This window comes from Protopterus annectens, chromosome 5.part1 (assembly GCF_019279795.1).
Source record: "Protopterus annectens isolate FY-2018-M chromosome 5.part1, PAN1.0, whole genome shotgun sequence".
Classification (NCBI taxonomy): Eukaryota; Metazoa; Chordata; order Ceratodontiformes; family Protopteridae; genus Protopterus; species Protopterus annectens.
Window position 1 is genome coordinate 515,521,284 of NC_056736.1, and position 26,003 is coordinate 515,547,286.

A 26,003-nucleotide genomic window follows, 5' to 3' on the forward strand; every position below is an offset into this window, starting at 1 on the left:
TGGCTGGGCCTAACATTTATTTTTTGTCTTTAGGTTTTACATTTCTAAATGGTCATTTTGAATTCCAAGAAATATGTCAATATATAATGCGACTGCACATCTGTGTATCAGGTTATTCAACATGAAATATTTCTAGTATTGCTAATGTCCAGTTTTAAACAGTATATTCATCAATCTGTATACATTTTGTTAGATAAAATGTCTGAATCAAATGATTTTACTTTCAAAAGGAACTAGGCATTCAATAAAACTGTATGACATCTACAGTAAGAAGGATACAGTGAAGATTCTTAGTGATTGCATGACTTTCCTGTTCCTTATGAACCATCTTGGTAAATATCTATTGTCACAGTGTCTACACCTTATTTACTAGATCAGTAGCTTAGCTATCATCACCATCTTGAGCTGTACCTTTGAAACAGCACATGTTCTGTTAGTTAAGACATCCAGTCATTTTCAAGGAAGAGGTGTGCACTCCTGTGTTTTTACACACTTTACATTGTATTACAGTGCTGGCTTATTAAATAAAAGTTCAGCTTTTGCACACAGCGCCAACACAACTCTACACAATTCCTTTCCAGGATTACCTTGAAAATGCAGTCCTCAACAGAGCAAAACTTGTGTGGACAATAAATAAGAGTACAAATTTCCCTGTTATGCTGAGAACTGTGCTAGCGTTCGTTTGCAAAGGTGTTACATTCTGATTTAACCAGTTCATCCATTCATTTTGATGATTCATAATTTTCTTTCCGTAGCTCTAGGAGCATTTCCTGGGAGTTTTGAAATGTCCAGGTTTCGTCTGTTTCTAAATCCATCTCACCATTTCTGTGCATCTGAAGCCCTTCTATCATGCTGTCTTCTGATTCCTCTTCTTCTGAATCCGAGTCATCATTATAAAAACTAATGGTAGCCTGAACAGGAAAACTGGCTAGAGCTTTCTTGCCAATGTCCTGCAAATATTCGTGTAACCTTGACTTTGGAACACAAAGCCTAAACAGATAATAACAAAAGAAATAAAAGTGAGTGAAACGGCATTTAGATAATTCTCTTTAATTTTGCTTATAAGACTATAATCTGTACATGCAATGAAACATTAGCACACACATAAGCAACAAATACAGTTCTTATCATTACATGTTCAAGAGCATTTTATTCAGTAGGTAATAATATGAGGGAAATATTTAAGACACAGACAGCAAATTTCCAAGCTTTTCACATCAACTGCACTCCTTTAAGTCAGCACACATATTAAGTCATGTGCATTTACTGTAATGTATGGTGGTGGTGCTGCGGTAGCATTGTCGCCTCATAGCAAGACGTTGTCCCGTTCGATTCTCAGCTAGAGCGTCTTCTGTGTGGAGGCATATGTGAATGGGCGTGCCTTCGTTGAAGGTTGTGCGTCAGGGCTGGTAACCCGGTATGGAAAATCCACTACCAATCACAATCATTAGCGGACCGGAGTTTCGCTGTGGCAACCACTAACCGGGAAAAGCCGAAATACACAAACATATAATTTAATTCTATGTAACTAATCTGAACTACTCCATTATTGCTTGCATTTCTGTCTTTTTTCATTGTGAAATGTTTTGTATTTTACTTGGTCTGAGCCTAAATTTGGTCAGTATTGATCAGTGCACTATCCGTGTAAACAAAATAAATAAATAAATCAGTCAGTCAAAAGGCAAGACAGCAAAGCATGTACAATGGGAGGGATGCACTGAAGATTCTGAGTGAGCATATTGTTTTCTTGTTATCCTTCTTCCATAAGGAGAATATCATGTGTGAATGATCAATGGCAGACAAAATATACTGTCAATGAACTTACAGAGGACATGGTGAACCTTAACTCTAGAGTTGGACATCTCCTTTGCTTTAAAGGACTGGAAGAAGGCTGAGTAAACCTCCTGAATTACCTGCTCTGAGAATCTGCTGTTCCATTGCTACACTAGTACATTATACAACCAACCCTTTTTACATGAGAATCTCACACAGCAAGTAAAACATGTGACATGAATCCTGAGCAACTATATAGCAATTAGCAAAATAAAAAAAACACAAGCCAACACATATCTTATACAAGACAAATAAACCAAATCCAAGCATCAGGTGTTCCAGCATCAAAGAAGCCAGCTGCTCTATTTGCTGTTTCGAAGCTCACTCCAATAGCATCTTTGCATTTCTCTGTAAGTCGAATTCCACCCCAGTAATGTGCTGTGCTAACACTTTCATAGCCACCAGTCTCAACACATTCATGTCTACAGTTAGTGAACTAGTCATCTGAACCAAACAATCTAGGTCTGTGTCACTGTCCTTTGTTGAGATAGCCTTTTTGTGAACATCTCTGTTAAAGCACTTACAAGTATATTAAAACAGGCAGAAGAAGTTTTGCTTCCCAAATGAATCTGTTCAGTTTTAGAACTAGCTCATACTTCAACTTCATGTCACCACTTCCATTTTATCTTCCATGAGTTTAAAGCATCTGTATAGTTTTGCATTCTGCAAAGCAGAAAGGAATGTTTTTTCCAGATGCCAACCATCCTATCAGTGAAAAAGGGAATTTTAACTACTCAAAACACTGACTGAGTAAATTACTCAATGTCATATAAATATACCCAGCTATTTATAAACTAGTATCTTATCTACTTAACTCTATCAGGCTTACAGGTCTGTCATTTCTGGACCAGTCTTAGCTCTCCCCCTTATGGACTGGCATCGCCATGACGCCTCTCCAGTCCTCCAGAGAGATAGACTGAGGAGCTGTAACAAAAGAGTTACTGGTATACCTAGCAGCTTCTTCTGGATCCAGGGCTATTCTGTCAGGATCTTCTACTTTTCCTTCCCTTAATTCCTTTTCCTTTCTGCAGCCTCCCTTACTATTACATGGTCAGTCAGAGTTCTTATGTCTTATCCCTCCCCCCTCCCAAACTAGTACTCTTCACCCCTTCTGTTGTGAAAATGGATGCAAGGAATTAACTGCAAATGTCTGCCTTTTTCCCCATTATCACTGTAGTCTAGCTCATCTTTGATTGCTTCTGCAGTTTTCCTTAACCATTCTTCTACATCATGTGGACCTAACGAATCCTTTCTTGTCCTCTTTATTCCTTTTCATAGACTTTTCTTAAGATTTGCCTTGGCCATTATGACTACATTTGCAACCTTTTTTTAGTTTCCTCATGCTTCTGCTTGCAATCCTCTGCTCTCATCCTATCTTTAACTCATGAAATAACCCTTCTTTGAAATGGTCTGCCTCCTTAATGTTCTGCTGAATCAATTTGGCCTCTTTCTTCTCACTGTCATACTCTTCCTAGACCTTGTCTACAGCTTTGGTTATGTTTGTCACTATTTTTGGGTTGTTTGTCCCTTGTACCTTTCTCCAGCTATCACCTGGCTACCATTTCAGTCCATTGAATCCCTCCAACTTACGACTGTATATTTTTGGTAGCCCCCCCACTTTGGCTTTATCTGTTTCCTGTTGTCTCCCTTAATCACAGTAAACAAAACCATTATATGATCACTAATAGTCAAGAGGACTTTTATTTGTAGGTCTCCCCCCCCCTCATTTTTGTTCAGTACAATGTCCATATTTTATCCCTCACTGTAACATTTTCATCTAGATAAATGAATTCCTGTTGGTCAAGCTCCTCCACTGTTCTATTCTCCCTGCCAGTTCTGGATACTGAACACAACTGTCTGCTTCTTAGGAAATGAAATCTGCCACCATAACAAGTTTTGCTTTCCTGCTCCAAGATCTTATCCATTCGTTTACCCATTCATGAACCTCTCTTTCAATATCCACTGGCAGAGAAGTTCAGTCTAATGTAAGATGATAGGTTCATAGTAGGGACTAGGCTAGCTATCCTTATGGGCCATTTTCAGGCTTGCCATTTCCCTCAAAGGTGAGGGAAGGTGAGTTGTACCTTGTGTCTGTGAGGGAAAAAACTTAACCTTTATGCCAGCCACAACCAGCAGATTTCACCCATTGTTCCTCTACTCAAGTACTATATTGCTAGCATTTGAAGGTCTTTGAAGATCCTCTCACCCCTGATCTTTCCTCAGATCTTGACTCACAATTTACAATCAGCCTAAAGAATGGCTACTTCTCTCACAGTCGTGCTTTTTGTCTCCTACCTGAGCAAATGATATCTTTGGATCACTACATTCCAGCCCTTTTCACCATCACACAAGGTTTCTGTCATACCTAATAAGCCTGCATTTGCCTCTTGTGTTTCTGTCAGAAGCTCACCTATTTCCTTGCCTAAAGTCTTCCTTCAAGTCTTGTCTTCCTGTGTTGCTCCTTTTCTACTCTGTTCACCCTTTTACCAGTGCTTCACAATCCTCTTTACATGCATTCATTTGCCCTGCATTGTTTACCTTTACTGCCCACTAACACCAACTCTTCCTACTTCTCTTCCTTGCTTCCTTCCTCCTAGTCTTTAGTCCCATGCATCATGTAAACAGCTGCTTGTCCTCTCATTTTCTTCATCTGGCACATTTGCTGTCTCCTAGCCTGTTCTGCCTACCTCCTCTACCACACCACCTTCAGTGTTGAGGTGCTCCTCTCCAGCAGCACCTGCCTCTGTGCTTACTCCTCATGTCCAACTTCTATCTTCTAGTTCTATTCTTCTGCCAGTTTCTCGTTTTTGCCTCAACTGTCTTTTCACACTACACTACTCACGCCCTGTTAACTCACTGTATGTGACTGAATGACACAGGCTCTTCCCTCCACAGTCATTCTCATTAGTAGCCACATCACCCCAATCCTCCTGCAGCCTCTAAACCTACCTTCACTTCACAGAACACAGCACTGCCATATCACACTGAGACTGTCTCAGTAACTCCTGTCCATTTTTATTGTCTTTCTTTTTTGTTATTCGTTTTTGCTTCACTTTTGATTCTTTTAAGTTATTTCTGTTTCTAGTTATTTGAATATATGAAAACACTCTTTAGGGACTTGATTCCCATTAATTGATTCCTAATCTAGAATGGGATTCAGCTTGCTTAGAAGCTGACTGCCTACCTTTTAAGTATTTTCCTCTAGTGAAAGATTAATATTAAGTGATACCACATGCTTTCCTTCATACTGCTCAACTGTTCAGAATTGTGCAGACTGTCCAGATTTTTGCATCATACTTTTGGTCTGTTCCTCATAAAAAGTGTAATTTTCTAGCAAATCATTGAGGATTGGAGTTAATAAATAATGACATATATTTGAGTTTCAGACATTGTATCGTTCAGAAAATAAATGATACTGCAAAACCTATTGTTCTGTCAACCTTCTATGTTTATCAAAAGAATATTTAAAATCTACCCCTGATCTGGGGCCTTTGCCTTCACACCCCACCCCCCATTATTTGTTCAGAATTCTAGTACCAAGGGGTTTAGAGGTATGCTCCACAGTCAAGCCAATGAGATAAAGGAAATGATAAAGATAATCCTAACCATTTGTCAAAGCAATTCAAAACACAGCATTTTGCCTTTTTTATGTACACTTGCCAGTTTGGGGGGTGGGGGAATACTCTGTAAGCTAGAGTACAAGTGCAAGGAGGCCAGGAGTTTGACCCCTGATCTGTATGGTTAAAACTTCCAGTGTGAAGAAGTCTGGGAATACTTGGAAAGGTAGTAGAACTAGTGCCATCCCCGGTATGTTAACATGAATGGAAAGTTCTGACAATGCCCAGATACCTTGAAATGTCCACTCCATCTGAGAACAGACACATTTCTTGACTGTTAATGAAGGGGGTAGGTGGAAGGAGCTGCAGGGAAAAATTGTTGGCATTCATCTCTTATTAAATAATACATGCAGGCCTGAAAAATGTGGAATTGCTCCAGAGGATCTGCGGTCTAATACCATTGAACCTGAGTGGTCAACTTGAGAATATGAAGGATACAGGAAGAGAAGAGTCTTTATTCCTAGCAGTCTGAATTCTGTCCATTATAAGGGCTCCCAATTGAAATGTCACCACTCAAAAAGCCAAGAGATGACAAGTCAATTAAAAAGTCCAAAAACCTGGAGAAGAGGGAATGTCAAAAATTGCTCTTCTCCTTAAAACTTCTTTTTTCAGGAGGCAAGCCCCCTTGCACCCACAAACCTGAATTTATATATACCAACTCCAAGTCACCATACCTCTGAGAAAAGGGATTATTCCAAGAAATGGCATCTCAAACTTAGCATATGTAAGTCCATTTTTCGGCCATTCAGTCTCCATATTTTGGGACTCGCTCTAGCAGGTCCTAACATTTCAAATGGTTACCTATGGTGAGTCTTGCTCTACATGAGTTTGAGCCCAAACTGCATCCTATAAATGTGAGCACATGTGAAGGTAGTAGTTGTTACCTGGCCAGATTAAGCACAATTTTCCAAGAATGGGATAAGTTGTTCAGAGACTCTCGCTTTGATACTAGATGATGTACGGACAATGGACTAAGAAGCCAGTCACCCTGGAGGCTAGGCTGAGGCCAAATGGAAGTGTCCAAAAGTTCTAATGATTTGCTGTCATCAGAGTCCTACTAGACATTTGCATTCTCAATGTGGAAGGAGGCACCCTGGAGACCAAAAGCTCATATCTAGCTTTCCTTTAGCTAAACAAGGAAGGATTCACTGTACCAAGGCTGCACATACAGTTTTCAGGGGAGGAATGCGTTTAAATAGCTAAGATCCAAATCTGTCCTCAGATCATTTTTGTCTTGGCACTAAAAAGAACTTAGAGGAAAATCTACTCTTTCTGGCCTGGTGGGACTGCTTGGGTACCTGTTTTCTTTAAGAGGTTTAAGATTTTGCTTTGTTGCTTTCTTTTGATAGGGTAGGATAGTGAACATGAGTAAAGATGGGGAAAGTGGGATGGAAAGAAAGGGTACATTGTAACATCAGGCCCTCAGTGTCCTTACCCACCTGTCTGTGGTTACAGACTTCCAAGATGACAAGTGGTAGTACAAATAATTTCCAGTTGCCTCAGGACTGCACCAAAAATCTATGCATCAGGACCCATGAGCTGTCTGAAAATTACCATAATTGTTCAGATTTTTCAGAGTACTGTTTTTTTGCTGCTGTTTTCCGCATCTAATCTGCATTAGTTGGTAACTCCTCTGTATTTTGGAAAATGTGCATTAATGAGAATGAAATTAAACAACAGCTGTAAAAGTCTCTCCACTGCTTCCCCATGTCCTCCATGTGCCTTGACTTTCAGCTCAAATAACACTGGTCCCTGGAACAAGGCATCCATAAAGGTCTCTGGAATTCTCAGCAAAATTGGCAAATCAGAGTCATGTGTGCATGAAAACATCTATGGTAAATCCCTCAGCTCAGGTGAATTTCCTTTGGCATTTTAATAAAGGAGCCATCACAAGGGTACCCACAGTGGATACCATTGCCATTTGGGACAGTAATTTTCTTTGATAGTGCCATCAGACAACCTGCTTATGATATGGTACACTTCATCAGACACAGCTCTTTGAGATTATGCCATGTGTCACAAGTAATTTTACTCATTCAAACATAATGTGTAGGATACATATACATGCTCCTCTAAGTGGTCCATCACCCTGGACTACATATCTGGTGGGTGAACCATTGCACTCTTAGGTGTAGAAGCTTTCTTTAGAGCAGCTGTCAGTCTCACAGCATTTGGCTTAGGGGGTTCTTGGAAGGAGCAGGATATAGTTTGATTTTATGGACTTGCACTACCATATTCAATTTCTTCTAGGCAGCATTTAGCAACTATTAAAATATCGCCCAACAGTGGGAACACCTTGGAAGAGCCTGAATGAGCTTCATAAATGGACTCCAGCTAATTTTCTGGACTTTATGCAAATTAAGAGTAGTGAGTGAACATTGTTATTCTGATGCTGTTACTGATCAGATCTGAAAAGCTTCTGTAATATCGGCTGTGGGAAGGGCACAAGGTCAGTGGGCTATCTATCTCTCTGGCACATCATGTACAGAACCTTCCAAAATTTGTGGTCATCACATGGAGAAGCAGGGATGTTGGTGTCATCATCATCATCATCCAGATCAGCTGGGGTAAGTCTTCAGGTGAATCAAAGTGCTTCTTCCTGAATGTAGCTTCCTATGTATCTTTAGAAGAGGATAGTCGCAAGAAAGAGATGAAGACTTTCTTTTAAGTACTAAAATGGCCTAATGGAGTAGTGGAAGGGTTTTGGCCTGTCTGCACTTGATGACAGTCAATGGGCCCTGAGATTTAAAAACAGGCATATTTGCATCAGTAGAAAAATCTGACATTGGGGGGTACATGGTATGATCTAGGAGGAAATACAACAATGATAATTGTTGGCACCCAGATGACAGCAGCACTGACAAGTACTTCAGCTCTGAAGCAACATGGTTCAGATTCCCAGATATCAAGTCCACAGGCCACAATGTTGACATCAAACACCATAGGAACCGAAGTTGGTGCTAACGTCTCAAGTCCAAGAACTGATCTTGAGGTTGCCATCAAGGTCAAGAGTATCAACAGAGGCAACTTCCAAGATGGCTGCACATTGAGTAACAGCTTAACTCTAGCTTTCCTAGTGTGAAAACAGAAACTGAACAAAGAAGGCCAATAGACTTTTGTGTTTATGGGCAAATTTTAGTAACTACCAGGAAAAAAGAAACACAGAGCACCTGGGAAAAAAAAACAGCTACAAAAAAGTGAAGATGAAACACTAACTGGGGAAAGTTCTGCAGCTGTTCAGCAAAACAGAATGTAACCTAAAGACATGACTTCCAGTAACTTACAGGAAGGTATAAGACAACTGCACAGAGACTTGCTGAAAATAAACAAAACACTGATGAAGTATATCAACACAAACAACAAAAGGCTGGAAAAATGGACGAAGGGTTAAAAATATTCAGATGAAGTGATAAAGCTTCAAAAATCAGAGGCTGAAATGAAGAAAAAGCAGGCTGAATATGAGACTGCTTAGGAAGAAATGTTTCAAAAAAATAATAGAATTAGGGGACAGAGAACATAGGGAAAATCTGAGATTTCCAGCTATACTAGAGAAGCTGAAATGAGCAGACTGCATTAATTTTATGAAAGCATAAATAAGCAACTGGACTGGTATTCTACAGAAGGAGTTGTTAGCTGAAAGGACACATCATGTGTATGCTCCAAACTTGGCTATGAGAAAGCAACCTAGACCTTTAAGAGTAAAGAAGTAATCCTACCAGCAGAGCAAGTTGATTCTGACAAAACTGTGGCAGTAGAACAAAATACTAAAAGTGGGAGACAGCAGAGTGTTTGTGGAGAAAGATTATTCACTGTACACTATGCAGAAGAGGAGTAAATTCATTCCATTAGTCAAGGAATGTTGAGACGCAGGTATGACATTCAAACTCCTGTACCCAGCTGTTTTCAAGATATTCTTCCCTGGAGGGCCAAAATCATTTGTTTGATGAAGTACATGCTAAGGAGGAAATACAGAAGTTTGTCCAACAAAAAGTGAGCTGTGAAACAGAAGTAGATTCTGCTTTTTGTTCTTCTGTTAATAAAGACCAGAGGGAGACTGTACCTGTGAAATCTTTTCCACTGTTTCAACAGAAAATGTTGGAGAGAAGAAAGGAACTATGACAGCTGACTAGAAGAATCAAGAGTACATTGAAAATAAAACAGAAACAGAATTTGGGAGAAGGAGATAAACAGTACTGAAACCAGTAACTTAATGTGAGATTACAATGCAGTAGTTATGTTTGTGAAATATGACAGAACAAGAACATTTGGAAATATTGGACTTTTTCAGAATTTGTTGGGGCTTGTGGGAGACTCTAAAGTATATGACCTACTTCATGTCATTGATGTTTGGAAAAATGCCTTGGGGGGGGGAGGATAAAAGTTAACTGTAAGTAAAGAAAACATTTTTTCTTAATAGTACTAATTTTGTGGTGTATGGATTTCTTTGCATGGTATAAAATAAAATTTTCTCGGTTATTTTTAAGTGTAATGAGGATTGTAAATAGGTGCTGCTGTTCTTTTTTCCCTTTCTTTCTCCCTTCTCTCTTTCTTCTTGTCCGGTTTTAAGAAATGTAGGCACTGCAGTATAAAAATAGCCTGATTAAAATAGCATGACAAATGAAAAATGAATATACTTTTTCTCATTCTTGTATGGGGGAATGACTAGATTAAGGACCTTAGATTGATTTAGTAACAAGTTTCAAGAGAACACAAGTAAATGAAAAAGAATATTGAATATTATGAGGCTTTTTTTTAGCAAATGAATATATGCTTAGTAGCAATTCTGTATCTGGCTCTCGTGTCTCCATGGAAACACTATGATAACGAGAAATTGACTATCTGGCTCACAGGTCTCCATGGAGGCAATCTGATAATGATAAATTGGCTGTCTGGTTCTCATGTCTCCATGGAAAAAATCTGATAAAGAGAAATTGATTACAGGCTGGTGGAGAGTGATTGGCTAGGGGAAAAAAAGAAAAGAGAAACTGCCTGGGAGATTATGTTCTTTGAAAGTATTCAGGAGTTTTCTAGCTGGGAGAGCTATAATAATAATAAGGCAAAACCAGTTATCACTTAGTAGAAACACAGGCTCCACCATGCGTCTTAGCATTGATAACCTTTATTTTAGGTTAACTCAAATCTTTGAGTGTGGCTGTCAGTTTGGGACATTTGTTCCCTATTAGGAGAGTAAAACTTCAATATTTGAAGATGCATATAGTTTTGTGTGTTATTATTACATTACTAGGCTTTAATGGGGTATTGGGGGGGTTGTTTTTTTTGTTTGAGAGCTTTCAATAAAGCAAAAAGTTTTGTAATATATGACATATGCTCAAATAGATATAGGCATTTAACAAAAAAGGTGTTATACATAAAAGGTGGGAATAACAACTTTTTAATACAATGATGCATTCATTCTGTAATGTCTTTAAAATGTCAATGGTCTAACAGATAAATACAAAAAAGAAAGAATAGTGTACAATATTAAAAATGTAGAGAGCAGATAGCTATATTATATGAGACAAACCTGGAAAGAAGTAAATACGTGAATTTGATAAAGAAAGATTTTCAGGATGGTTATTCAGTGGAATGCCTGGGGCAAAGGAAAAGAGGAGTACTTATATTAATTGCAAAATGATCTCCAATAGTGATAGAAGAGGATAAAAAAGATAATAAGGGCAGATTTTTAGTGCTAAGGGGCTACTGGCAACGGAGGAGGACTACACTGTCATGTACTTATATTCCACCTAAAACTGCTATGATGGAGCTTAAGAAAATTCTGGGAGAAATAATCAGGTGTGGAATATGATTTGCAGCAGGGAAGATGTGTCTGGGGGCCCAGAAGGGAAAGTATAACAAAGGAGGGTAGATTTTTGAAGAAATTTATGAAAATATTTGGCATGTAACATGTGAATTCAGTAATAGGAGTTCTGAGTGAATTTACATATTATTCCCCAAGATATAAAAACTGGGCTAGACTAGACAGAATTTACATTTTCACAAGAACATTTGCATTTAATTGAAGGTCTTGATACACACCCGATAACTATTTCAGATCATGGGTCAATAATAACTAAAATAAAAACACAGTGTAATAAAATAAAAATGAGACACTGGCACTTTCCCACCTACCTGTTGAAAAGAGAGGAATTTAAGAAGTGGGTAGTAGAGATTATTCGGGAGCTATACAAGTGTATAGCAATTGCTTCTGAAAATATACCTAGCGGGTGAGATAAAATTAAGGTGGAGTTTAAAAATATGGTTGAAATAAAAGAAAGGGAGCTATGGTTAAGAAGTAACAAGAATTATTTAGAGGGACTGACAAATGTCAAAAAGTATTGCAGAATAGGGGAAGCTCACAGAACAGGAAGAATGACTGCAGAATACTAAGCAGAAAATAAGGGGATTACCTTGATAATATACATGCGTTTATAAAAATTGCTCCTAAGCAACTGTTTTAGATAATAAAACTAGAGCACAAAAACTTTTAGCACAATGACTTAGGCAACAGAAAGTAAAAAGAGGTGTCACCAAGCTTAGGGAGTGTACAACAAGGAAGGTAACAAAAGATCCTGTAGAGGTCTTAGAAATATTTCAGAAATTCTTTGAAAGTGTGTATAAAGCAGAGAAATATGGCAATCAAGAAAAGATACAAATGGAAATGTTTATTTAAGAATTAAATATGCCAAGGTTAGAGGTAGATGAGGTTCAATTACTAACAGGATAAGAGGAGATAAGATACAAATTGTGATGTATAACCAATGAGTAGATGGTATTCCTGTGAAAGTTTGGAAGGGAAAAACTGATAAGATCTGGAAGGTTTTGATTAATGGTATTTTAAGAGGAGGAAAAGTACCAGCATCCTTGAAGAAAGCAGTGGTAGCTGTAATACCTAAGACGGCAAAGATCCAGCTTCATACAGGCCCATTTCAGTACTAAACTGTGATTATAAAGTATTCATGTTTATAATTCCTAAAAGAATGTCAAAAGTAATGCCAAAATTGATAGATATGGATCAATGTAGTTTTGTGGAGGGGAGGCAAACATTTGACAACATTAACAGAACAGTGATGATCCAGAGCAAAGCAGAATGTAAGAAAATACTATTATTGTTGGTGGGTATTGATGCAGAGAAACCATTTTACAGAGTAAGCTGGGACTTTATGAGTAGGGTAATGGAAGCATTTGCATTTCCTGAAAAAAATTATAAGGTTGATTAGGAGGATTTTTGAGAGATCGTAGGAGAAAATTAAAATGGGTGGGGTCCTCTCTGATAATTTCTGCTTGAGCAGAGGAAACAAGCAGGGGTGTCCTCTTCCCCTTTGTTATTTGCATTATATTTAGAACCACTGGCAAAGAAAATAATAGACTCAGAAATTCAATGATATAACTGGAATGTTAGTCAAGAAACGCTGGCTCTACTTGAAGATGATGTTATATTATACCTGGAAAAAAGACTAAGAGACATTACAATGTTGTAGAATATTTTGAAACAGTCTCATATCTTTTCAGGATATAAAATTAATGAAGCTAAAACAAAGGCAATAGTGGTAAATTACATATCCACATTAAAATTGGTTCAGCAATACTTATGGGAACATGACAAAATGAAGTATTTAGGAGGATGGATTGAAAATGATTCTGGTGTGGCAGCTAAAGATCTGTGGGAAGAGACTAAACAAAAGACAATACAAAAACTGAGAAAATGAAAACTTTGTTATATGGATATGGATATGGATAGTAAGATACAAGTACTTAAAATGTTTTTAGTCCCATTAGTCTTATACACAGGTCAGGCATATTTTTATCAACCAGAGGAGAAGTTATGGATAGCAATTAAAAAAGAGTTGAAGGACTTTACCTGGGAGGGGAAAATGGCAAGAGTCAAGTAGGAGAAGCTGATTCTTCCAGTAGAACAGGGCAGATTGGGATTACCCAATTTGAAGGGGTATTTCAAAGCTACACAGTTAAGGCTCTTATACATATCACAAGTAGAAAACTATAATTCAAAGTGGAAAGGGATAATGATGAAACATGGGGAAGCTCAAGAAAAAGGAGAGACTGGTATTTTGGATGCAGGCCTTTAAGGAGAATAACAATAATCATGCAGAATATTATAGCTATAAAGTAGCCGAAAGTATCCTAAGAACTAAGCCAACATGGGAATGGAGAAAGGAGATTCTGCCGATAGGGATGACTGCAATTAGAGATATAGACAATAGGCAAGAGGAGGCTGGAATTTACTGGAGAAAACTGGCAAATGAACCAAGGTATTGGGAGTAAATAGCTAGAGAGGGAAAATGATAGAATGGGAAAACGCCAATAATTTATTTGGACTGCAGGTTAAAGATTGCCTTCACTATCAAGGATTGATATCAGAGTATAGGCAAAGAGAAAGAAATAGGGAGTCCTAAATGAAAGATCAGCACTGGTGGAGTTTTTAGTAAAATCTAGAACAGAATAATTAGTAGAGCATATAATATATTGCATGATAACTATAAGAATCAATCAGAGGAGATTAGAAAAGATTGGAAAGAAAGACTGGATAAGCAATTAACAAAGAAACAATGGGAGGGTATATTCATGTCTTCCAAATATCCAACAAAATCTAGAAGATTTTGGATTTTTGCTTGGAAGTGTATGCATAGATATTTGTATACCCCAAATAGACTCTGAAGAACTTTTCCTCAGGTATACAGCAAATGTTGGAGGTATGACGGGAAAGACAGAGGTAATTGAAAAGAGACATTCAGGAGCTCTCTGATCATGTAGCCCAGGCCGGTATGACCCTGACCTTGAGTAGCATCTTACCCTCACCAAGAATGATGGCACAGTATAAAGACAAAATGATCGATTTTAACAAGTGGCTAAAGTATTAGTGTCATTTAAAGGGGTGTCTGTCAGCCTGGGATAACATGCTCGACAAGCCAAGTTGCTTCGCTAGGGATGGAGTGCACCTGTCACCCCTGGGCTTTCGGATACTGGCAAAGGCTCTTGACACCCCCATAGTGCCTTTTTTAGGCAAGGCTCGAAGGACAAACCCACCTCCATAGATAACACAGGGAAAAAGAAACTAAGGGTAACGCTACTCAACGCCAGAAGTCTAAACCTCAAGATGCACGCACTCGAAGCTCTCCTCAGTATGGAGAATATCGACATCTGTGCAGTAACAGAAACCTGGTTCAAGGCTCCCGAGAGCACCCCAGCACTACCAGGCTATACCTCATACCATGCTTTTTGGTCCCAAAACTCAGACCGAACCACAAAAGGAGGGGGAGTATCCATATTCATCAAAGATACTCACATCTCCAGGTTAGTGGCACTGCATGAAGCAGCAGAGACCATCCATGTGCAACTAACAGTGGGCAAAACTGCCTTTCAGTTTATAGCCTGCTACAGACCACCTTCCCAAACTTAGGAACCTCACTCAGACTTCCTGAAAACACTGGAGAATATGAAGTCTCTCCAAACACCATTATACTGGGTGATTTCAACTACCCAAACATAGACTGGGAGCATTACTCAAGCCCCAATGCCCTAGCCCAAAGGTTCCTTGAATTTATAAACTCAAATGCTATGGAACAACTAGTCACCACTCCCACAAGAGGGGAAAATATACTGGACCTGATCATCACCAACATGGGGACTCTATACTCCACACCAGAAGTATACCCCTCATTGGTAAGATCGGACCATAAATTAATCTCACTGGACATCCACATCCCGACCCCAACCCCAGCCCAGAAAACCACAGTGAAAAATTTCTCAAAAGCTAACTTCACACTTCTCAAAACCGAGGTGACATCCTTCAAAACCCCCAGGCCAGCGGAAACTACGGCCCAAACTGCAGAAACCTTTATAAACACATTCTATGGACACCTTCAGGAATGCATGGATCATGCAATCCCAAATAAAACCAAGACCCAATCCTCCAAAGGCAGGCGTCCAATCTGGTGGACCCCAGCCACAAATAGGCTTTACAACAAAAGGAGGAAGCTACTACATGATAGAGCTAAATCCCTAAAAGGGAAGGCATCTCTGATCAGTACTAGCAAAAAACTACGGTCCCTCATAAAATCATCCAAGGCCAGCTTCGAGAGAAAAATTGCACAGGACACCAAAGATAATCACAAGGCCTTCCTTAGTTATGTTAGAAACCTGGGTGGCAACTCCCAGATATGTTCAGAGTTAATCCAAAATGACAAAAAATACACTGAACCCACAGACACAGCCAACATCCTGGCAGACAGGGTCAGTGCAAACTTCTCCCCCCCAAAAGAGCAAATATCTATCCCAGCAGAGAATCGCCTCCCTGACATCTCAAATGCTCAGTGAGAGCTGCCCTCTCCAAGGCAAAAAGCACAGCATCAATGGGACTGGACGGTGTCCCGGGCTGCATCCTACATGAGCTCCAAGAAGAGCTAAAACCCCATATAAAGTTACTGTTCAACCTCAGCCTTAGTACAGGATATGTACCCAAGGAATGGCATACAGCAACAGTGGTCCTACTCCACAAAGGCGGTGCCTCAACAGACCCTGGAAACAATTGCCCCATAAGTTTGACTAGCCTGGTCTGCAAGGCTATGGAGCGGATCATCATGGAGCTCATAAACAAAGACATTGGGGACCTGCAGACGCTGGATCCTACCCAGTTTGGCTTTGTTAAGGGCAGATCCTGCCTCCTTAACCTGGTTGACATCTTTGAAACAGTCACCAAGGCCATAGATGAAGGGAAGGTAGTCCACACAGCCTACCTGGACTTCGCAAAAGCCTTTGACACAATACCCCACTCGGGCATCATAAATAAGCTCTCCAGCTTAAATATCAACCCCTATGTCATAAGATGGGTTGCAAACTGGCTCAAGGATAGAACCCACATGGTAAGAATTGCGGGAGCCATGTCAGACTCTAAACCAGTTTCTAGTGGCGTCCCACAAGGCTCAGTCCTGGGACCTCTCTTGTTCGGTATATATTTCTCTGAGGTATAGGCTAACACGGGAGGACTATGGCTGACCAAGTTCGCAGACGACTGCAAACTGGGTGCCATAATCGACTCGCCAGCTGACACAGACATCCTCCAAAAGGGTCTCACAGAGACGGATAACTGGTGCCAGAACCATGGCCTAAAGCTAAATGACAAAAAGTTCATAGTCATCCCCTTTGGGAAAAACAAAGTGCCCACAAATTACCACATAGGTGGTAATCCATTAAGCATGGAAGAAGTAATTAGGGATTTGGGGACCCAAGTGGATAGCAATCTTTCCTTTGACAATCACGTCGCCAAAGTGGTTAGAAAGACCTTCTATATAGCCCACATTATCACGAAAGGGTTCACATCTAGATCAAGAGAGGTCATTGTGCCCCTCTACTCATCACTCATCAGGCCCATACTAGAATACAATGCCCCATTTGGGATGTATCTTACCCGACACCTGCAGCAACTGGAAAGACCCCAAAAGTACCTCACCAAGAGGATCAAGGGACTCAAACAGATGACCTATGCTGCCCGGTTAAAGAAACACCAGCTATACTCAGTTGCATACCGCCTACTCAGAGGCGACCTGTGCCTGACGTATAAAGCCATGTCAAACCCAGATTTAATGGACATGCTCCACCTCAGAAAATCCAAATCCCTTAGAGCTACGCACTCAAGGGACTTAAACCTCAGCACAGAAATTAATAGAACATGCTGGAGGAATAGATTTATAACCCAGAGGCTCCCATCACTCTGGAATAAAATCCCAGTCCATGTCAGACAGAGCCCCTCACTGCTTCTTTTCAAGAGAAATCTTGACAAGTGGATGGGAGATCATAGGTTTACCCCGGGGATCACTTCTGCGTCACTGCTAGACAGAGGCACAGTAAACTAACCTTAAAAGGGTATAGTAAACTCATTTAAAAGGGTGGCGAAAGCCAAACTCACTCTGGCTAGGCTTGGAAATGCCCTAGGGCAGATAGCCTAGTATCAACCTATGAACCTATGAACCTAAATGGGAACATATTTTCTGGGAGTGCAGTGAGTTGGCAGACTTTAAGGATTCCCTGCAGGCTGCACTGTCAGAGATGCTGGGTAAGCAGTTTGTTGTGATGAATGAGATGATTTTTCTGAGCTATGACTCAAAATCACAATTGCCAGACATGGTAAGGCCTCGATGTGTCTAATTATGGTGTCTGCCAAAAAAGTAATTACTAGAAAATGGAAATCCAGCTATACTTGAAGTACTGAATATAGTAACAGAGGTAAAATAACTGAAATTGAGATCTTTAGAAAAGGGTAGGAGCAAACTACATAGGAAAAAATGGGAATTGTGGGAACAATACATACAGGGGAGGAATGCAGTTTAAAAGAAGGCAGGACTTAAATGAGCTATGTAATGTTTGACTGAAAATGATTTGGTAGATTATAAGTGATGTGTAATGTTTGCAACTGGGAGTGTGTCAGTATGGTTTGTGATATAAAATGCCTGCAACTAGGATTGTGTCGGTGTGGTTTGTTTTCACTTATATAAATGTATGATGGCCTGTGTAGTAAGTGATGGTTTAATAAAGATGTGTCTTGTTTAAAAAAGACAGGAACTGAATAATTTATGTAATGTTGCTTAGGTTATGTGATATACAGCAGTATACGTGAAGCAAAATGTTTTGTTCATTTTGACTTGTTAATACAGTTAGATTACTTTTATATAAATGTAGATGTGCCTATGTCACACGTGATAATTGAATAAAGGTGTTTAAAAAAAGAGTATCAATGGCAGCAACATCAAGACCAGTTACAAAGCTGAAGGTGACAGCATCAGAAATTAGGCCATGAATACACAAATGCACAATGTCTCAGCAAGTGACACAGCACTGGAGGCTAGTGGTTTACACTGGTCAACACATTTATGAAATAAAATAAAACATCAGTTATGAAATAACATAAAACATCAGTAACATACCAGCTTATGCAAGTGTCTTAGCTGGGGGGGGGCAGTACCAAAACATAGGGACTGCCAAGAAAAGCCTCAGCATCCTGGCTTGGACAGTGTGGGCAGCAGAAGCTCCTTATCCCCTAGATCAAGTATGGAAGAAGAAGAAGTACCAGAAAACCACAAACCATCTGTTGAACTCAGAAGAAGGCCATCACAAATATGCCAGAAATGAAATTAACAACACTTGGGTTGGGACTTTAAGGATTTTAATAGAACTAATGACATGTCAAGTATTTGAAATCTTAAATTAATTTGTAACAGTGCATATTAGTTCATGTGTGCATATTTTCTTTGCAAGTGTATATATATTTTATCTCCTAATAAATTATTTTGTATATCGCTTCTCTTGTAAATAGTGTAGAATGCAAAGCTAACTTCACTTAACATTTTCCTGAATTACAAAGCTGTTTATATCCACTGTAACTTGTCTTGTATGAACTTATATTATACCAGCAGACTAGCTCACTTACCCAGTAAACAAACTGAAAAATAAATAAACAAATATATACAGATAAACTTTTGATGTCACTCTAAATGTTAGATAAAAAAATACATAGTGCACCAGATACATGTTTTTGTCACATGGGCAATTGTCTTAAGTTCCTGGGAGTGTGTTAATAACTTGTATACTGCATATCCTTTTGTGTCTCTTTGATTACATAACTTAATAAAATCAAGGTAAATATGGTTGTTTTTAGTTAGGTTCTAACATATCTCAATGTACAAAGCTTAAATAAATAATTTTAAAATGTGCAAACTATAACCTACGTGGGATATATGTATGGCTATATGCATCACTCCTATAACGTAAAAGAAATTATAATGAGCCCCATCACATGACTCTACTTATAACTTCCTTAATACTTATATGTAGAGTGGTATTACATACTTACATCATAAAATAATGTTTCTTTATATGGCAAGCAAAAGAAGATTTTGCTTTTGTAAACTCTAAACATGTGAATGATATCCAAATGGCTCTACAGTCCTCCTCCTCATTAAAACTGGAAATTATTTTTATGGGTTATGTTTGAATATGACACAAACATTTAAATCAACAAAAAATACAGAATTTTAAGAAAATATGACATATACACTGTCCCTTTGAAAGGTAAAATCAATGACACAAAGCAGTACAACTTACCTGACAGGATGTTGAAATCCTAGTGTTCCATTCGATCTCACCTTGCTTTGGTTACCACCTGAGCTGCACTATGAACAGAAAAGATCACATTAGTACATGAAGTACAATCGTTAAAGCATCCAACCCTGACACTACAGCTATCCCTAATCTCTGTATCCACAGTGTGCACTTATATTACATACCATTGCATTTTCCCTACTACCTTTCCTTGGGTTACCTCCAGAGGTACGGTGTTATGTAATGCAGTCATCTTCCTTCTTACTGTTGTTATTTTTATTATTATTATTATTATTATTATTATTATTATTATTATTATTAAATAACTGTGAAAAACTGCTACTGAAATGTAATTCATCAGTTCTCTTAATTAATCAGTAATCATGCTCAAAGAATAACACCATAACTCATACTAATACAAAGTGGGTGCATGTGCATATGTGTTTTTTGGGAGAAGTGGGAATTACAGAACTCATAAATGTTATTAAAATAGAAATGAAGTACACTAAACAGTACATTAAAAAATTATATGCAAGAAGGGGGATGCAGACACTAAGGTTTCTCATTTTCAGAATATAACAGAATTATGTCAAGTACCCATCTTTAACAGAAGTTACTTGCAAAATAATCAAAATATTAAGTGGGAAAATTAACATCCTATGTTATGTAGTGAACAGGTACATGTCCCATAGTTAAGCAGCTCATTGGAACAAATGTAGACTATACGGCCCAGCAGTTACATTAACCGGGAATCTGAAAGTCAGTACATATAAAAGTACATACTTCATTCAAATGTAAATAGTGTTTACATAAGGTATTGTAATCTCTTTTTCATTTCAAGCTGCTTAAATGCAAATTTCATATATTGTTTCCAAGAGTACAAAATCTGACCATCTTAAAAAACTTAAGTGTGCATACTGACATATAATAAGTGTTAACCATATGAAAAGATATGTATGTTGTATGTTTTGAAATAATACACAGAAATTATTAATTTTGTTTTACTTACATATTTACAGAAGTATGCATACCCCATGGATGGCTACCTCGAGGAAGGTTCAGTGAGGATGACTGCATAAAGCTAGTTTTAGGCAGGGGGGGGGGGTCTTTAAAGTTGAACAATTCTTGCTCCAAACTTCTGCCCTTGGGAAAACTAAACTGACACTGGAAAGGAATTAAATCACTAAAGACTCTATCATTTGTTAAATAATACACATGCTAATCAGTAACTTGCATGCCTTTAAATCTTCTAGCTGTGTAGGTTATAAATAATTGAAGTTCCCCATCAACTGATTAAGCCACCTTGATTGATATGTCAATAATTTTCTTCTTAGATTTCTCTACGATTTTAGTAATGACTGTCTGTGTATTCTGGTTCGTGTAACCCCTATTCTTAAAACAATCTTACAAATTACAGGCTTCCCAACTAAAGTCTTTCTTGTTGCTATAAGTTCTCTTAATTCTCAAAATCTGTGAATAGGGAATGTTCTGAATGATGTGGCATAAATCATGACTGCTAGCTGCCAAAAATGAATTCCTGCTAAAAAGTTTCCTATATAGGGTAGCCTAAATGGTTTGATCAATTAACTTGGGAATCGTTATATCCAAAAAGTTGGCCACAATTCAATCATATATCACCATATAGCTAATGTCATACTCACTGGAATAAAGAAAGATGGCAAGAACTTTTAAAACAGGAAAACTATCTCTCCATCGTAACCAGCAATCATCCAGAAGGTGTCTTCGCATTTCTATTTGGTCATTCGGCACAAAAAATTGTTGTGTGCGGTGTTATAAATCAATTTCTGCTCAGATTATCAGATTACTAAATTTTCATATATTCTTAGCCCGTAGCAGCACCCTTGTAACTGAATATAATGCCGGCCCTTAAAATAAAAAACACTTTTTGCAATGTCATTTCCAATAAATTTATGAAAAATAATTAAATCATCAGTCTCAGGCTCTCAGCCCATGGGCTAGATGCAGTCCATTGGTACTTGCAATCTGACCCATGGTCATGGAGTCTTTTCTCAACCCATCCAACATCTGCTACAAAAAGTCCATTAATTTTTTGATATGGACCACATTAATAAATGCATATCATTCTAGCTTGGATTACCTTTACCAGCTCCTCTCCCAGGCTTGATTGTGGAACAAGTGAGTAACTGGAAATGAGACAGAGAGAGACTTCCTGGAGCACAGACTGACAGCAGAAGTGCTTAGATTGGAAGAACTTTGGTTATTAGTCTGTTATGAGCTCCAGAAGGTAGCAGAATGAGAGAAAATGCCTAGCAACAATATATCATATTGTGGAGTGTTTCATATAACAAATGATTAGCGTACATCTATTAAAAAATCAAATTACTTGGTATATAAAATGCATGTTGGATCTCCTGGTGTGTGTGTTATGTGTGTGTGTGTGTGTGTGTGTGTGTGTGTGTGTGTGTGTGTGTGTGTGTGTGTGTGTGTGTGTGTGTGTGTGTGTGTGTATGTGTACGTGCATGTGCATGTGAATGACTCTAAGCTATAAATATGTGAATGTAACTGCTACGTGTGCAAATGAATGTGAATATGTGACTGCGACCACTACATCTGCTGTGTTTGCACGTGTGTGTGTGTGTGTGTGTGTGTGTGTGTGTGTGTGTGTGTGTGTGTGTGTAAGATCAAAATGCACTTTTTCTTATCATCAGTCTGGCCCTTAGTATGGTGAACTCATTCACATCCAACCTTTGAGACATTTGACTTTTAGACCACCACCTTCAACTGTTGGTAATATAATCCAGACTCCAAATAACAACATACTGCTGTAAATCCATGCGGATAGGGCAAGTTGATGTAAGGGGCCTGCATGTCCAAACTACACATGTAAATAGAGTTTTCAATGTAAATATCATCCATGACATTCAAAATTTATTTTTTGTCTTGCACGCAGAATGTGACATTTACAAAAACTGATTTTAAACAATTCCAAAAATTCAGACACGGGTCAGTGAGAGATTCCCTCCTAGAAACAATAAGCAGTCCAGTCACCGGAGTAACCAATTTATGAATTTCAGAAAGCATGTAAAAACCCTGATTCCTAGGATTAACTACTGTTATGTTCTTCCTTAGTTGCGCTGAAATGAACCCTCTAGAGGAAATAATTTTCAAAACATCATCTGTTTGTCACCTACTACTTGATAATCATCAGCCTCTCCCAACAAATTGGACCAATTATCACTCATCACCAGGGTCAAGGGATGGATGGGATGGGGCCATCATGTAGACAAGCATCAGTAGTGGTTCAAGTTTTTTTTTTTTTTTTTGCTTTTGGTCCAACAGTCCAATGCATGTGCCCCTGTAGTTCATGCTTGGGACATTCAGTGAGTATCAGAGCTACAGAGGTTCTCAATTTGCAAGGAGCTGACATCAGCAAGACCCACCCTACATCTGGGTTCACTCTAAACTAATTTTCAAATTCTTCACTTCAGTAATTTGCTTGCCCATTATAATTTTTCCCTCTTAAATACCTCTCATCTTAATAACACATTACAATATTTCTATCAAATATTTATAAGCATACTAAATTAATTTCCACTACCAATACACAAAAAGAAATTCAAAGTTATATATTGGCTCCCTCATGAGCCATACATATAAAACAGCTAATGATATTCAGGGACAAAACATGTAAAGTATGGAAACAAAAGATAACCATATACAGTATTCAATAATATCAAGCTGCTTGGAACTTAGGCAAAAAAAAAGAACAGTCCACAAAGGTAAATCATACTACTTTGTCAAGCTACAAACAATTCAAAGGAAGAATACTAAGGCATTCTGGTGCCCTACTAATAAACTAACAAAGTCAGACAAGCAAAGCTAACCTCTCCCAAATCCCACTGACACTTCTTATAACACAGCATGTTCTAAAAACTGACTCTTCTATATCATAGGATTGTACAGCCACCATTGAAACTGACAAAATGTAACATTTTTTTACCAGTACCAGTTAACCATATTAATACCTATTAAAGAAGCTAAAACGGCATCACTCCAGATAATATGCCTCCTGACTTCCTATGTATGAAAGTAATCCATCCTTACTGATAAGTCCATCAAAGAACACTATCTAATTCCAGCTGTCTAATTACAGAGTTATAGCCATTATCCCAGCACTTTCAAAAATTCTGGAAAAATGCATTTACATGCAACTCCTTGGCTATCTAACCAGGATTTAGTTACTCTCCCACACCCAGCATGGTTCCAGACTCAATCACAGCACTGAATCTGCACTATTCACTTTCCTAAGCCATATACAAAAGGAACAAAATAATGCACACTACAGGACAAATTCAGAAAGGTTACTGCATGGTGTACACCTTGCGAAAAGCATTTCTGATTCAGACACAGTCCTACCATGGTGCTGCAACACAAAGGCAAGCTGCACCACAGTGGGCTGTCTCCATGGCCATCGTCATTCAGACTTCTCTTCTCCTCAGCCACCCCTCCCAGATACCTGAAGCTGTTAACCTGTTCCACTATTTTCCCTTCTATCTCGGTTTTCACCTTCTTCTGATTTCCCCCATTTGCTAAGAGGGAAACTGTTTTGTTGGGACTCAGTTTCATCCCATGTGCCTTCAGTTTTGTATTCCAGTCCCCTATCATTTGTTGAGATACCTTTTCAGAGTTTGCCTGTAATACCACATCACCTTCATATAGCAGTTTTGTCGTTCTGTTCCCTCAGTCCAGTTTACTAATGTAGTAATGTGAAAAGTCATGGCCTCAGAGCTAAACCCCAATGAACACCCACTCCCACTGGGAGCTTAGTGAGCCCAAACACTGCCTGCACTTGTTTTCATTGGCTACTTGTACACTGTCTGAAATAATTCTACACTTGTTTGCAGGACTTTGAACCACCACAGCACTGCACAAATCAGCTTTCTTGGGGCCTTGTCATATACTTTTCCCATGTCTGAGAATGCCCATTTGGAGTCTTTCCTCATCCCTAGCTTCTTCTCCACTCTCTGCCTCACTGCAAACATTTGGGCTGGTTGTTCTGCATCCTGATGTAAATCCAAGCTACTGATCTGCCATCTTACTTTTTGCTACTCATTTACCAGTCACTCTCTCCAGCACTTTCATGCAGTGCACCAGGAGTTGGATACTTCTGTGTTCTTTACACTGGCATTAAACAGCATGTCCTAACAACCACTGCACAAACATTACTACAAACAGAATCCCTGTTATAGGCTTTTCTCATTTTATCTACTTTTGATACGGCCCAGATAAGCACACGTGAATACTTCTATAATAACTCTTGTGACAGTAGCAGCTGTTGTACCATACAAGTCTCACCACTGTCAACATAAAGATTTGTTTGTTAATTAGTACACTTAGCAGTTGAACATGCTTCTTTGCAATAATGGCCCGGGGGTGCTGCCAAGTTTAGTGATATGCTCAGAATTCCACAGAAAGAAAATGAAGACTGAGGGGGAATCAAACTCAGGACTGCATGCTAAAACTCTTTAGCAGCTCGTAATATTAATCTTCTGCCCTAATCTGCCAGACAGTTATAAAGAACATATGCTAAAAGTTCCTTTGAGTCATTCAGATGTGTGAGGCAATCACACATCAATCATATCTTAGTCTCAGTGGCACAACAGGTAGAACACTCGCCTTTGGCACTGGAAGACCAGAAAGATGCAGGTTTTATTCCCACTCCAGGTGACTGGACTGCCAGCACTGCAGCTCAGCATTAGGGGTTGCTGCACTCCTGAGTGTGTCTTCCCTTGGGTGAGATGTTAAACTGAGATCCCAACTGCTTGAGCTGATGGTAGCACAGGTGGATGTAAAAGATCCCATAGCACCTATTGAAAAGAATAGGGGAAGTTTTTCAATGCTCTGTCCAAATTTCCCCTGGCAGTAAAAATACTGCCTTGAGGCTCCCCTAAAAAGTAGCCACTAGCTTAGTGTGACTAAGCTTATCAACAAAGGGTAAATAAATCTGCAGTTTACATTTCCTTCTACTGTACATTGCCTATCAATCAGAGAGCCCCATAAAAAGAAACAAAAAGATTCAGACTCACTTTCCATGGGTGCTCTGCTCCAGACATCCTGGGAATTAGAATGCTTATATTCAAACTGTTGCATAACTTTAATCAGTTGACATTGCCTCTCTGAAAAAAGGGCATTTGCTCAAGGTCTGTTGTTAGAATAAACAAATCACTGGCCTAGTTTCTGAAGCAGGCTTTTTTCAAATTTATTCAAATGTTCAAGTCTAAGCAATTAAGAGAAAAAACAAAGAAACAACAATGTAAATAAGAACAAAAAACAACAATCTAAAGTCTACATCTGAAGTAAACACTGTTTAACAGCTGTCACCAAAAGCAGGAAGTTGGGATTTCAGGGAGATCTTCAAGCAGGTTAGTGTAAAACACTCTCTTAGCCACTGACATAGTAAAT

General features: G+C 38.8%; 1 protein-coding gene across 1 annotated transcript; it reads right to left on the reverse strand.

The window, feature by feature from the left end:
- Positions 1 to 25,712, reverse strand: LOC122803498 (protein ripply3-like). The gene is made up of 3 exons (XM_044073135.1): positions 25,628 to 25,712; positions 19,563 to 19,630; positions 1 to 990 (listed from the first exon to the last, which is right to left on the reverse strand). Exons 1-3 carry the CDS (start codon positions 25,652 to 25,654, stop codon positions 723 to 725), a joined length of 363 nt encoding a protein of 120 aa, XP_043929070.1. The 5' UTR covers positions 25,655 to 25,712; the 3' UTR covers positions 1 to 722.
- Between the last annotated feature and the right edge of the window lie 291 nt (positions 25,713 to 26,003).